The following is a 12,307-nucleotide window of genomic DNA, read 5'->3' on the forward strand; positions in this document are numbered from 1 at the left end:
CTGTGGGCGGTTGAATGCAGAACCTAGTGCTGTGCTACGTGGATGGGAAGCGGACTGGAGAGACGTGTCGGCCGTTTCAGCAATCACGGCTGCCCATGGGCGTTCCCAGGATTTTTTTTCCAGATGGAGGGGGGAAGTGCCAGGGGAGGCAAGCGTGCTATCGCCTACCACCTCTTATTCTGGAGGCGGACGCTGCGGACTGTGCGGGTGCTTAGGTGCTCAGAGGTTATTATTATGACATCTGAAAATAATCATTACGACTTATGTCTAAAGTAGAAAGTAAAAAATGGGCACGTATGTGCACTGCGGTGCGACCAGTTGTTCCAGGACGCTTGACATGTGAAAGCACTGAATGATTTAGAAGGTTATTTGAGCACGTGTGTCCTTGAGGTAGTTCGCCAGTGCACACAGCGCAGCGAAAATCCACAATACAAGGCCTATTCCATTACCTGTTGCAAAAGGATGCCACCGTGTTCACACATTCAGCTGGGAGATTCAGTGATACATGAACAGCGACCCATCGATAACCAAAAAAGGAGTGCTCATAAATATGCACTAAAAACTCTGCAGAAGTATGCATGCAACTATGCACCTCAAAATATGCATTAAAATTGTTAATGTAAGTATTGTTTTTCGTCGTGTTTGGTGTGAAGGTATACAACAAAGAAGGCATGCACCACAGACATCGTCTGCTTTTTGCACCGTACCACAGTGCATATTGAATAATAATATAATTGGGAGTAAATTTACGCGCATCGTAAGTTAGCCCATTTGTGTGGAGAGAGAGCATGGTAGGGCTACTGATAATTTCGACCACCCGGGGTACTTTAGACGTGCCAAAGCAATCTTTAATACACCGGTGCTGGAAGCAATGTTTATCGCTCCCACATTGCTACCATTCTCGGCCAGGATTGAACCCGCGATCATGAGCTCAGCAAGTGAACACGTTACCAACAGAGCAACTGAGGCCGGCTGTGCAGATTGAAATGCGAACGCGGAAATTTTCCTAACTGTATACAGAAAGCGAAGAAGCAGAGTACGCCCCACCAGACTCAGACGCCATGCTGCTTACACCAGTGCATCTAGAAATACAGCAAGACATACACCCACGCACACGCACGCACACACATCCACACACACACACGCGCGCACACACACAAAGGCAATTGGAGCAGATGGCAATATCCCAAAATACGCGCTGTGCGAGTATTTTCCGTATATGCCGTAACGTACGAAACATTCATTTATACGCACTATAGAATCCACTAATCGGCCCCGAACCATGACCAAACGTGCTTCTATCGTAGAGAGAGAGAGAGAGAGAGAGAGAGAGAGAAAACAAAATGCATTTGCCTGAAAATCCGCCGTTTCCCTGCTAGATATTTGCAATGCACCCCCAGTTCAAACAGCCCAGTTTAAAAGTCCCAGTTGAAACAGCAGCACGTCAAAACCGCTCATCTGGGAAAAGAAAAAAAAAGAGGAAATCTCAACGCACGCAGAAAAACAGGGGCGAAGTCACGATACTCCTCTGCACCCTGTATTGGCACATGCCTCCTTCCCATCATGAGATCCCGGTCATTCCCCGATGCAGCGTAACCGACTACCGAACACCGACGAGCAGTTTCATCACCCCTCCCGCCTCTCTCCACACAACCGCCACCTTCCACATACGTAGCAGAAAACGGAAATATGCCAGCTCTATGAGCAGCCGTGCAGCGCCAAGAAACTTGATACCATAAAGCCACCGGATGCCAAGGCCAAGACCTGCCATGCCTTTTCTATAATGTAACAATATCAGCAGTCGATCGGCGCGTTGCGCAACAACCCGCAAACTAGGAGGACAGCGGCATACCAGCTGCCACGCCACTCGCCAATCCTCACCCTACGCACCTGGTATTTGCATTCACGCTTTCAGTACAACCCTATCGCCACCCCGCCCCGTCAAGGCTCGCTCCCGGAAGTGGGCGGGCGCCCCGCCAAGCCCCGCCCACCATTGCGACAGTACAAACACAACACCTGTTTAATTTACGAACGTCACTGTAAACGGCCGCCACCCAAAAGATGACATCTGCCCAGGAACCGGGACGCACGGTCACCGAAGCCCCGAAGCCAAGTCGTCACCGAAGCGCAAGCATACGCAGTATACAAGGCCCTCAGTCTCATAACCGCTCCCTGCAGATCAGATTCAGTCCATCATACACAGCGAAGTTGAACTCAGAACGAGTTCTGAAGTTGAATTCTGACCTATGATATGACGGGCTGTGATGTCGAATAATGAGTAATGATGTTCTGGGCTATGATGTCAAATGATAAGTAATGATGTGATGGGCTGTGATGTCGAATGATGGGTATTGATGTGGTGGGCTGTGATGTTGAATGATGGGCTATGATGTGATGGGCTGTGATGTTGAATGATGGGTAATGATGTGATGAGTTGTGATGTTGATGTTGAATGATGGGTAATGATGTGATGAGCTGTAATGTTGATGTTGAATGATGGGTAATGATGTGATGAGCTGTGATGTTGATGTTGAATGATGGGTAATGATGTGATGAGCTGTGATGGTGCTGTTGAATGATGGGTTATGATGTGATGGGCTGTGATGGTGATGTGATGTTATATGGGCTGTGGGCTAGGCCGGACATGATGTGATGTTGAATGAATATTTCGAAAAATGCCGACCTATGTCTGCCATTATGAAAATGGTGTTGAGCCTTTGTTTCGTGTCAACAGACGAGAGTCAACAGAAACAACAGATTTTCTTAGGATTTCTTGTTAACTTTCTTGTTTAGGACTTTTTCAGCCGGGACAATCAAAGCCAAGGTCGTCTCATTCATGACCTGAGAAGCACGTGAATGCCAGCATTGAGGCACTCCTCCCATTGGTCCTTCTAGCTCTGTGGTCAATTGTGAGAGCATTACCAGCATCAGCTAAGCTGCCGGAAGTTCAAGCAATCCTCACATTGGAGCCGTTGCTTGGCAGTTGTAATTTCACTGCCTGGGAATGACCGACAGATACAGGAGCGCTACCATATCTCAGTGGAATACAACGTTCTGCGAAAGAAGTTAGGGGACTTCCGTAATTTTGTATTTCGGCATAACTTTCCTTTGCTAGCACTTTGTGAGTCCCGTGTTGTTTGTCACTTCCAGCTTTCAAATTATTTTACATATACTTCCACTCGACCAACAGGAGTCAGCCGTGCTATGATGTGCGTCAGAAAGGACATTGCTAGTAGCATCATATGCACATCCATTGACGGACCTGCGCAGCTCACGCGCTACACAGAGTTGCAGAGGAAGTTCGTGGCTGTTTCCAAAATGTTGATGACCTCATATCGAACACGAAGAACGTGTTTGCAAAGAGTCCCATGCGCGTGCAGCAAGGATTTGGCGCTCAGATGTGTGTGTGTGGGGGGGGGGGGATATGTTTATTGAAAAAAAAAACGAGGAAAGGTTAGTCAGGCTTAGACCGACTTGCTATTCCTTTCATAAAAAGAAAACGAAAAGGAAGAAAAAAGAAGAGAAAGAAAGAAAACGAAAAAAGGAAAGAGAGAAAAGAAACACGCACATATACACAGACACAAAAGGTCCTTAGAGGCTGGTCGAGAGGCCGGTGGCACGGAGAAAGCTCAAGAGAGGGAGGGGGGAATGTGTTTATTGAGAAAAAACAAGCAACCCAGTAAACCAGAAATATCCCAGGGACGTCCCAGAAAAGTCTCAGACGTCACCTATGTCCAGGAAGTCCACCAGACGTTATTTGGACGTCCACAATGTGACAATGAAAATCGTCCGACATCGTATCTCCCAGGGACATCTGCAGGATGTAAAAAGAATTGCCCCACCGCGTTGCATTTTGCGCACATATCTGGGACACGTGACGCTTACTGGAGTGACGTAAGCAAAGCGAGAAACATTTAGGGTTTAGACCATTATTTGCAGAGCAATCACATCATGGAAGATAGTTTGAATTAAAAACACAATGTTTGTGAGAAAGGGACGCCAGAAGTATCAACGGTTATGCTTCGGCGTTGTTGGCACACGAAGTAATTAGTTCCCAAGACGTCTTCACCGTTACAATCGTAGTTCACCGCGCTGTACACTTACTGAACGTACTCCTACAAGTCTCATTTCAGTATATGCTCCATCCAGTACGCCAAAAGAGGCCACCACGGGCCTCCGTAGGTAGTGCTCACTCGATATCACATATGTGTGTATGTGCGAGTGCAAGCGGTCTCCCATAACAACAATGGCATGCGCAAGGTCACGTGGCGTTGCCGATAGGTGCTGTATCCACAGCTATATTCAGCGGTTGCATACCGCTCTCAAATAAAAGATGTCGATTATTTATCTAAAACAATTTCTAAAACGTGGACAGATAACAAAAACTGAATAATAATGCATAGTGCTCAGCTTACAAGCTAATTTGATATGACACGGTAAACGTCCCATTCACATCCAGATATCCAACAGAGACGTTCATAGGATGTCGCCCGGACTGCAAAATGAGGAAGAAAGTCTGTTCCCAGGGACGTCGCACGGACGTAAACGGGACGTTCACGAACGTCCCTGGGATATCCAAATGTCAAATTCAGTTCTTCCCCAGGATATCCTTGGGACATATTTGGTTTACTGGGAAGGAAAGGTTAGTCAGGCAAAGACCGACTTGCTATTCCTAAAACGAAAAAAGGAAAGAAACCAAAAAGAAAGAAAAGGAAAACAGAAAGAAAACGAGAAAAACAGAAAGAAAACTAAAAAAAAAAACGAAAGAAAACGAAAAAAGGAAAGAAAACGAAAACACACACACACACGCACATACACAAAGACAGATACACAACAGGGCCTTAGAGGCTGGTCGTGAGACCGGTGGCACGGAGAAAGCTCAAGAGGGCAGTCGTAACTGCCCCCTAATTTTGCAGGACCGGGCCGAGCACGGTGGCCAAAGTGACGTTAGGGTAGCCAAGCTGTCGCAAGTGGCGTTGGAGGACGAGTCTTTCTGAGAGGTACCGGTTACAGGATAGGAGGTAGTGCTCGGTGTCGGCTTCCACACAACAAGTTGTGCAATTGAGGGTGTTCGTCTGGCGCATTTTATACAGGAGTGCAACATTCATTCGAAGACGGTGGAGGAGTGATTCTTCAGCTCTATTGCAGCGGCAAGCAATAGTAAAGTCCTGCATGGGGTCAATGAGACGTACGAAATGATGATATGAGGTAGAGTCCGCTCGGAACTGCCGGGTACGGACACAACGCCACCGGCGAATGTGCAGAGAGCAGACAGAGATCGTTAGGGGCAGAGGGGTGGCAGGGAGAGCTCTGTTAGATGTTGCGTTTCTTGCTATTGTGTCTGCGCGGGTGTTACCAAGGAGGCCGACGTGTCCCGGGATCCATTGAAGCGTCACAGAATGGCCAGTTGCCGCAAGTTGTGTCAGAGCTTGTAGTATGAGCGTGTTGAGAGTGCATATGGCACTGGGGCGAAACGAGAGCAGCAAATCCAGTGAAGCCTTGCTGTCAGTCAGAACAACCCACTGTGCAGCCGGCAGACCGAGCAGGTGCTGTAGAGCAGAGAGGATGCCGAGGAGGTCTGCTTCCATAGAAGACATTGGGTATGGGAGGACATAGGCATGCTGAAAGTCACTATCAGGGATATAAAATGCAGCACCCGAGCTGTCTGCCGTGACTGAGCCGTCCGTGTATACCTGGCGATGGTTCTGATACGTGGAGTGCAAAAAATGGAGAGCGAGTTGGAGGGCTACAGGTGCGGGAGTGTCACGCTTGCGCTGAAGACCGGGGATGGTGGAGAAGATATCAGGACGCGCAAGGGTCCACATTGCTGGCGCATAATTGGGAGTGGTTGAGGAGGAAGGAAGATGATCCTTCAGGCGGGCGATGGTCTTGCCGAAAGCTGAGTCAGGGCATTCATCGTCAATATGGCAAAGATAGTGGTGAGGGTGACTGGTGAGATAGCGAGAATATACTCGAAGTGTATCAGCATCCCGCAGAAGAGGGACAGGAGTCTCCCGTGCTTCAGCAAGAGTGCCATAAGTCTCCGATGTTCGTGGTACTCCCAGACAAATGCGAAGGCCGCGGGCTTGGATGTTAAGTAGCTCGCGCTCCTGTGTTTGGCTGAGGGGCATGCAATATAGGGAGGCTGTAGCGTAGTGTCCCCAACACGAGGGCCTGATGGATGCGATGAAGATCAGAGCAGGACGGGCCCCAGGACGCACCAGCGATACGTCTGAGGACGTGAACTGAGGCAGCCGCCTTTGTGGTAACCATCTTCACATGGCGGGACCAAGTTAGGTCGCGATCAAGGATTACACCTAGGTATCGGCATGAAGTGGCGAAAGTCAGAGAGGAGCCGTCAAGATAGAGTGGATACCTGCGGAAACACTTGCGCGAGAACGCCATTGCAACAGTCTTCGCCGGTGACACTGTTAGGCCACGGGAGGCAAGATAGGTGGTAATCACATGTAGAGAGCTTTGCAGTCGGCGCTGGATCGTATCTTGACGGGTTGCAGAAGTCCAGATGCGGATGTCGTCGGCGTATATTGTGATGGGCGTGTGAGCAGGGATCAACGGGGTAAGGGAAGCCATGATAAGATTAAAGAGGATGTGGCTAAGGACACTGCCCTGCGGGACCCCACGGGTCACGTGGTGCTTGGTGGTGTCACCACCAGCGGTGCGCACGAAGAGATAGCGACCGGATAAAAAGTCTTGTATCCATCGCAGAGGGCAGCCGCCAACTTGAGCCGCAGTAAGAGCGTCAAGGATGGCAGCATGGTAAACACTGTCGTAGGCTTTCTTTACGTCGAGGAACACAGCGGCAGTCAATAATCCCTCTGCTTTGACTTGTTGTACCCGACTGACTAGGTTGATGACACAGTCCAGCGCTGATCGGCCCGGGCGGAAACCCGCCATCACTTCCGGGAAATACTCAGTAGTCTCAAGGAACCAGCTGAGACGTGTGAAAATCATGCGTTCAAGTGTCTTCCTTATACAGCTGGTGAGGGCAATGGGATGGAAAGAGTCAATGTGGTGCGGCTATTGGCCTGGTTTGAGTATAGGAACCACCATGGCCGTCTTCCAATTCTCCGGAACTTGTCCGGTGCACCAACTCTCATTGAGAAGCCGCAGGAGGTGCAAGCGGCCTGATAGGGGAAGGTGCCAAAGGGCCTTATATGTAACCTGATTTGCCCCAGGTGAGGTGTGCAGGGGAGCGGCTGCAAGTGCAGTTTCGAGTTCAGAGAGGGTGAAGAGCGTGTCCAGGACAGGATGACTTGGCGCGTGGACTGGGACTGCAGGCGTCACTGAGCTGGTAGTGCTGGTGGTAAGTCTGACGCAAAAATCTTCGGCAATTTGTAGTTCAGGCTGTGATGTACAAAGGGACAGGGAGCGGAACGGATTCCGCTGACATACAGGGGAGGAAATGCCTCGTAGTACTCCCCATATCCGGGAGAGTGGTGTACGAGGAGATAAAGAGGGCGTGAACCTGCGCAAGCTGACGCAGATGGCGCCCAATAGCTTTCTGAACCCGCCGGGCTTCGAGGCGGTCAGGACCGTGACCAGTGCGTTGGGCACGGCGTTCCGCGCGATGACGAAGAGCACGAAGCCGCTCGTACTTAGCATCGATGGCAGAGAAGCACACGGGGACACGGAAGCAGCTAGTAGCAGCCTGCGCAGCACCTGTTACAGTACGAGCAAGATCCTGCTGGTTTCCCAGTGCATCGTTTGACGAAGGCGACTCCAGTGTGGCCTGATAGAGCTGCCAGTCGGTTCGCTTGACGGAACGTGATATAGCCGGCTGACGCGATCGTCGGATGCCGATAAGAACGGGTAAGTGGTCGCTTCCAAGGGTGTCAGCATCTACTCCCCGTGTGAAAAGACGGGCCACTGATGTTGACACAGCGGTATGATCAAGACATGAGGAGAGGTATGTGGCTTGAAGATATGTTGGGGAACCGTCGTTTAATATACTTAGAGCTCTGTCGGCGAAGAGGTCCGCAACGCGCTGTCCTCTTGCGTCGGTGCGTGTGCTACCCCAGACGGCATTATGCGCGTTGAAATCGCCACAAAGCACAAGCGGCGACGGGAGGCTGGCAATAAGTGTGTCCAATTCCCAGCAATGTCGTAGGGAACACCAGGAAGCAAATAAAGGGAGACAACCGTGAGATCAAGGGAGCCTAGACGAACGGAACAGGTCACGTAGTCACCAGTCCCCTGCGTGCGCACTGTCCGGCGGACTACGGGAATGTCAGACCGGACAAAAAGCGCGACACGACTTGTTCATCCTTGGGGTTCAGAAAGAAAGGTAAGGTAATTCGAGAGCCGAAAATCTTCTGTGATACCGCATTCGGAGACGCAGAGCAAGGGGAATTTGTGCCGCCATGTGAACTGGCGAAAATCAGGCGTCTTCGACTGGAGACTTCGAGCATTCCATTGAAAGATAGTCGTGTGGCGATAAGGGGCTGTTCGAGGAAGTGGCGGATGATTAGCCATTCACAGATGGAGAGGGAAGATGACGCAGAAGAGGCTCAAGCGCTAGTACTGCTTGAACAGCCGGTAGATCTCCCGAAGCAGGTATTTGTTGGACAATGGCACGCAGGGCAGTGAACATCATAGCGATTATTGCGCCAAAGGAGTGATCCTCTTTCTCAAGTCGAGCTTGAGACGGCTCAGGTGATCGCGGGGGTCTTGAGGCGCCGGTTTTCCAGCTGGCTCTGGAGTCGTGACAGCAGATGCAAAGGTCTTTAACGGTCTCAGGGGACGGTGCGTCGGCTGCTCGCTGCTACACGGAAGTCGTGAGAAGTGGGCTTCTCCAAAGGGAGGACGCCGCGAAGGTAAGCTTGCTGCACTTGACTTTCTGTTCAGGACACGTCGTCGGTTCGCAGCGACTGCGGCCTTGGCAACTCTACAAGCACGGTAGATCGTGGTGTGCTGTCCACCACAGTTGGCGCGCTTCGGCTCTCGTCGGGCCAGACATTTTTTTTAAATCATGCGGTCCCAACACACTTTACATCGCTGGGAGCCTCGGCAATTCCTGGCATAGTGACCGTATTTCTGGCAGTTAAAGCACTGGACCGGGGGTTCAATATACCCCGAGACTGGATAGTAAGTGAAGCCAAGTTGTAGCTTGGCAGGGAGCACGCGGCCAGGCTGAAAAGTGAGAAGAATACTTGACTTAACGATAGCGTTGGCAGAGCCGTCGCTCTCGCGGGAATAGGCCACCTCTCTCTTCACCTCAATAACGCCGCTGGCGCGGAAGAAACCAAGGAGCTGTGCGTCGCTGTACTGACGTGGAACGCCAACTATTCTGCCCGTGGTGCGAAGGTATGATTGAGGCATGTGTGGGAGAACGTCGACTCCAGCAAGTGACTGGAGGGCCACGAGACGGCACGCAGATTCTTCAGATGACACATGCACAATGAGGGTACCCTGTTTATTGGTGCGGTGACGGAGCACCGTCTCTTGTGTTGCCGACAGGATGTCGCGCGCGACGGGGTTCACACAGCGAAAAACGACCGGGATGCCGTCAGCACGGCTCTTCTTATACCGTACTATTTGAAACCCATCCTGAGGCACTTTATAGTCATCCACTGGTCTTAGGTCACAAGACTGAACCTCCATACGCTGGAGAATGTCGTCCTGCTCGTGAAATGTCGCGCTCATGGTGCCGAGGTCAGTAAGAAGCTCGGTGCGTGAAGTACGCGGTGAGACAGACACAGCATCTTCGCTTGTCTTCCTTCCCACTGGCGACCGACTTCTCGCCGGCCTGGGCCGTTGCGGCCCCTGGTCTCCCTCAGGATGACCAGTGGTCCGGCGGTTTCCTCCGCCCCCCTCCATTGGTACGGGGAAGAGGGGGAAATGCTCCGCCAATATCCGAGAACTGAGAAGCCGAAAGAAAGGCAAAAAATGAATTTCGTGAGGAGCAGCAGAGAACAAGTCAGATCAGTGCAACTTCGTCGTCGTCAGAACCCAACCCAGCTCAAGAGGGCAGTCGTAACTGCCCCTTGGTTGTGCAGGACCGGGCCGAGCATGGTGGGCAAAGAGACGTTAGGGTAGCCAAGTTGTTGCAAGTGGCGTTGGAGGACGAGTCTTTGTGAGAGGTACCGGTTACAGGATAGGAGGCAGTGCTCGATGTCGCCTTCCACAGAACAAGTTGCGCAATTGGGAGAGCTCGTCTGCTCAGATGTGGCTTTGCCTCTACAGCCTGTGTGACCAGACGGGGCACGTGGATCGAAACAGCAAAATATTCTGCCGCAAATTTTGAAATCGTGCGTCAAGTGGACAGCAAGCTCAAAAAAGAAGATGCCTTAAGCATTCGCTCGGCGCAGCGACTGTTTGAAGATGTTAGCGTGTAAAATGACTTAGCAGCTATAGAAGGTATCACCTAAGAACAATACGATGCCGAGCAGAACGACGGTTCCGACGTTCTGGAAGCCATCAGGACTACCAGGAGATTTGTAAGCTTCGCAATGTCATCCGGAAACACCTCCAACGCCTGGGTCGCAAAAGCTAGAAGTCATTCTGTTCTACCCTTTCCCCTTATACACATACCGGAAGAATATGGCAGATTGTTCAGATCTGTTAATTGCCCTGTTGAGCCAGCGACCCTTGAGAGCTCTCGCGCTTCATTTGAACATTTCTGAAATTCTGCTGACTCCTCACACGGCCATCTTGTGCCTCTTCGACTGACGCCCACAAGTGTCGTGCATGACGTATGGAAAGCGGCTCGTGTTATCCCAGTTTTGAAGCCAGGGAAGTCACCAAGATAACTGGATTCATTTCGTCCCATTAGCCTCACCACCTGCGTGGGCAAAGTAATGGAAAGACCAATATTGAACCGCCTTGAGTGGTTTCTGGAGTCCCGGACGCTCCTACACTTGGCACAGGCAGGCTTCAGAAGAGCTCGTTGTACGATGGACTGTGTCTTGAATGTGGTAACCCACGCGGAACAGGCTAGACCAGAAGGTCTACTAACCGTGGCGGCTTTCCTAAGCGGGCCTATGACAGTACAAGTCATGGTCATGTACTCCATGAGCTTTTCTCCCTGAGCGTTACTGGGCGAGCTCTCAGGTGAATAGCCAACTATCTACGTGGTAGAACTGTCTTTATGATGACTTCGGATGGTGTAACGTTTCATGACGGCGCAACAGCAGGTGTCCCACAGGGGGGGGGGGGGGGTCCTTAGCCCACTCCTCTGCAATGTCGTTATGGCTGCTCTCCATCTCTCCTGCCACGGGGCGTCAACATCAGCCTGTATGTTGATGATATGCGTATGCATATTGACATCCGGCAAGTACTGGCCAGCGCTACAGCGCCGCCTGCAGTGTGCCTTCGATGTTGTTGCCGCTTTCCTGGAAAACAGAGGCATGGACCTCTCATGAGAAGACTGTATTTTTGCCGTTCACTCTCCGTAATTTGAATAACTTTCAGCTTCATATCGGTGGGCATGTTGTGCGGCGTGTTACGCACAACAAGTTTCTTGGTGTGGTTCTTGACCGCTGTCTGTCCTGGAGAGCGGAAGTTCGGTGTCTGAGAGGTCGAGCTGTGTCTCGGCTGAATGTCCTGCGATACCTCTGTGGTGCCCGCTGGGGGCTTTCTACGAGGGCGTTGCTTGGTCTACCGCTCCCTCATACGACAGATGTTGATGTAGCATCTTACAGTGTTACATAACCTTTGTCCCTCGTCCGAACAAGGGTTGGGAACCGTTCTTGCAAACAGCATGAAAAAGTTCCTTGGTGTCCACAAATCAACGCCAACTGCCCCTGTCATCGGTGAAGCCAAGGATCCTTTGCTGGTCTTCATGCGGACGGCACAGTCTTTTGGGCAACACATGCGACTCTCCACTCCATTACCACCACACATTAGTGCGCGACATTCTTCGGCTACCAGCATCCAGCTACTGCCAAGCTGTTTTAGCTCACCGCAGCCTCATTCCCAAGCATAAAAAACCTGACTCTACTGACTCTACCCGCAGTCCCACCATGGACCCTTGAGGCACCACCTGTGTCTGTCAATGTCCCTGGCTTGGCTCCCAAAAAATCAACTACAACAATTGTTCTTCGCCAACTCAGTCTGAGCATACTTCATCGCGATGATGTCAGAATTAAAATCTTTACTGACGGCTCATCGACACAGACTGGCTCTGCCTGTGCATTGGAAGTTCCTGAGCTGTCGATTGGAAGTGCAAAGCTATCGCACCCAACTTCGACTGCTGTGGCCTAGCTATATTCCACTCATATGGCGCTTTCCTTCATTGTGTCCCGTCAACCCCCGATTCACTAGACCATATACAGTGACTCCAAAACCG

The 12,307-nt window shown here is 51.0% G+C and overlaps 1 protein-coding gene across 1 annotated transcript; it reads right to left on the reverse strand.

The window, feature by feature from the left end:
* Positions 1 to 4,904: 4,904 nt before the first annotated feature.
* On the reverse strand, positions 4,905 to 6,915 carry LOC135378565 (uncharacterized). Its single transcript, XM_064611618.1, has 2 exons — positions 6,377 to 6,915; positions 4,905 to 6,273 (listed from the first exon to the last, which is right to left on the reverse strand). The coding sequence occupies exons 1-2, from the start codon at positions 6,913 to 6,915 to the stop codon at positions 4,905 to 4,907; spliced, it is 1,908 nt and encodes a 635-aa protein (XP_064467688.1).
* Positions 6,916 to 12,307: the final 5,392 nt, after the last annotated feature.

This window comes from Ornithodoros turicata, chromosome 1, assembly GCF_037126465.1.
Source record: "Ornithodoros turicata isolate Travis chromosome 1, ASM3712646v1, whole genome shotgun sequence".
NCBI classification, from domain to species: Eukaryota; Metazoa; Arthropoda; class Arachnida; order Ixodida; family Argasidae; genus Ornithodoros; species Ornithodoros turicata.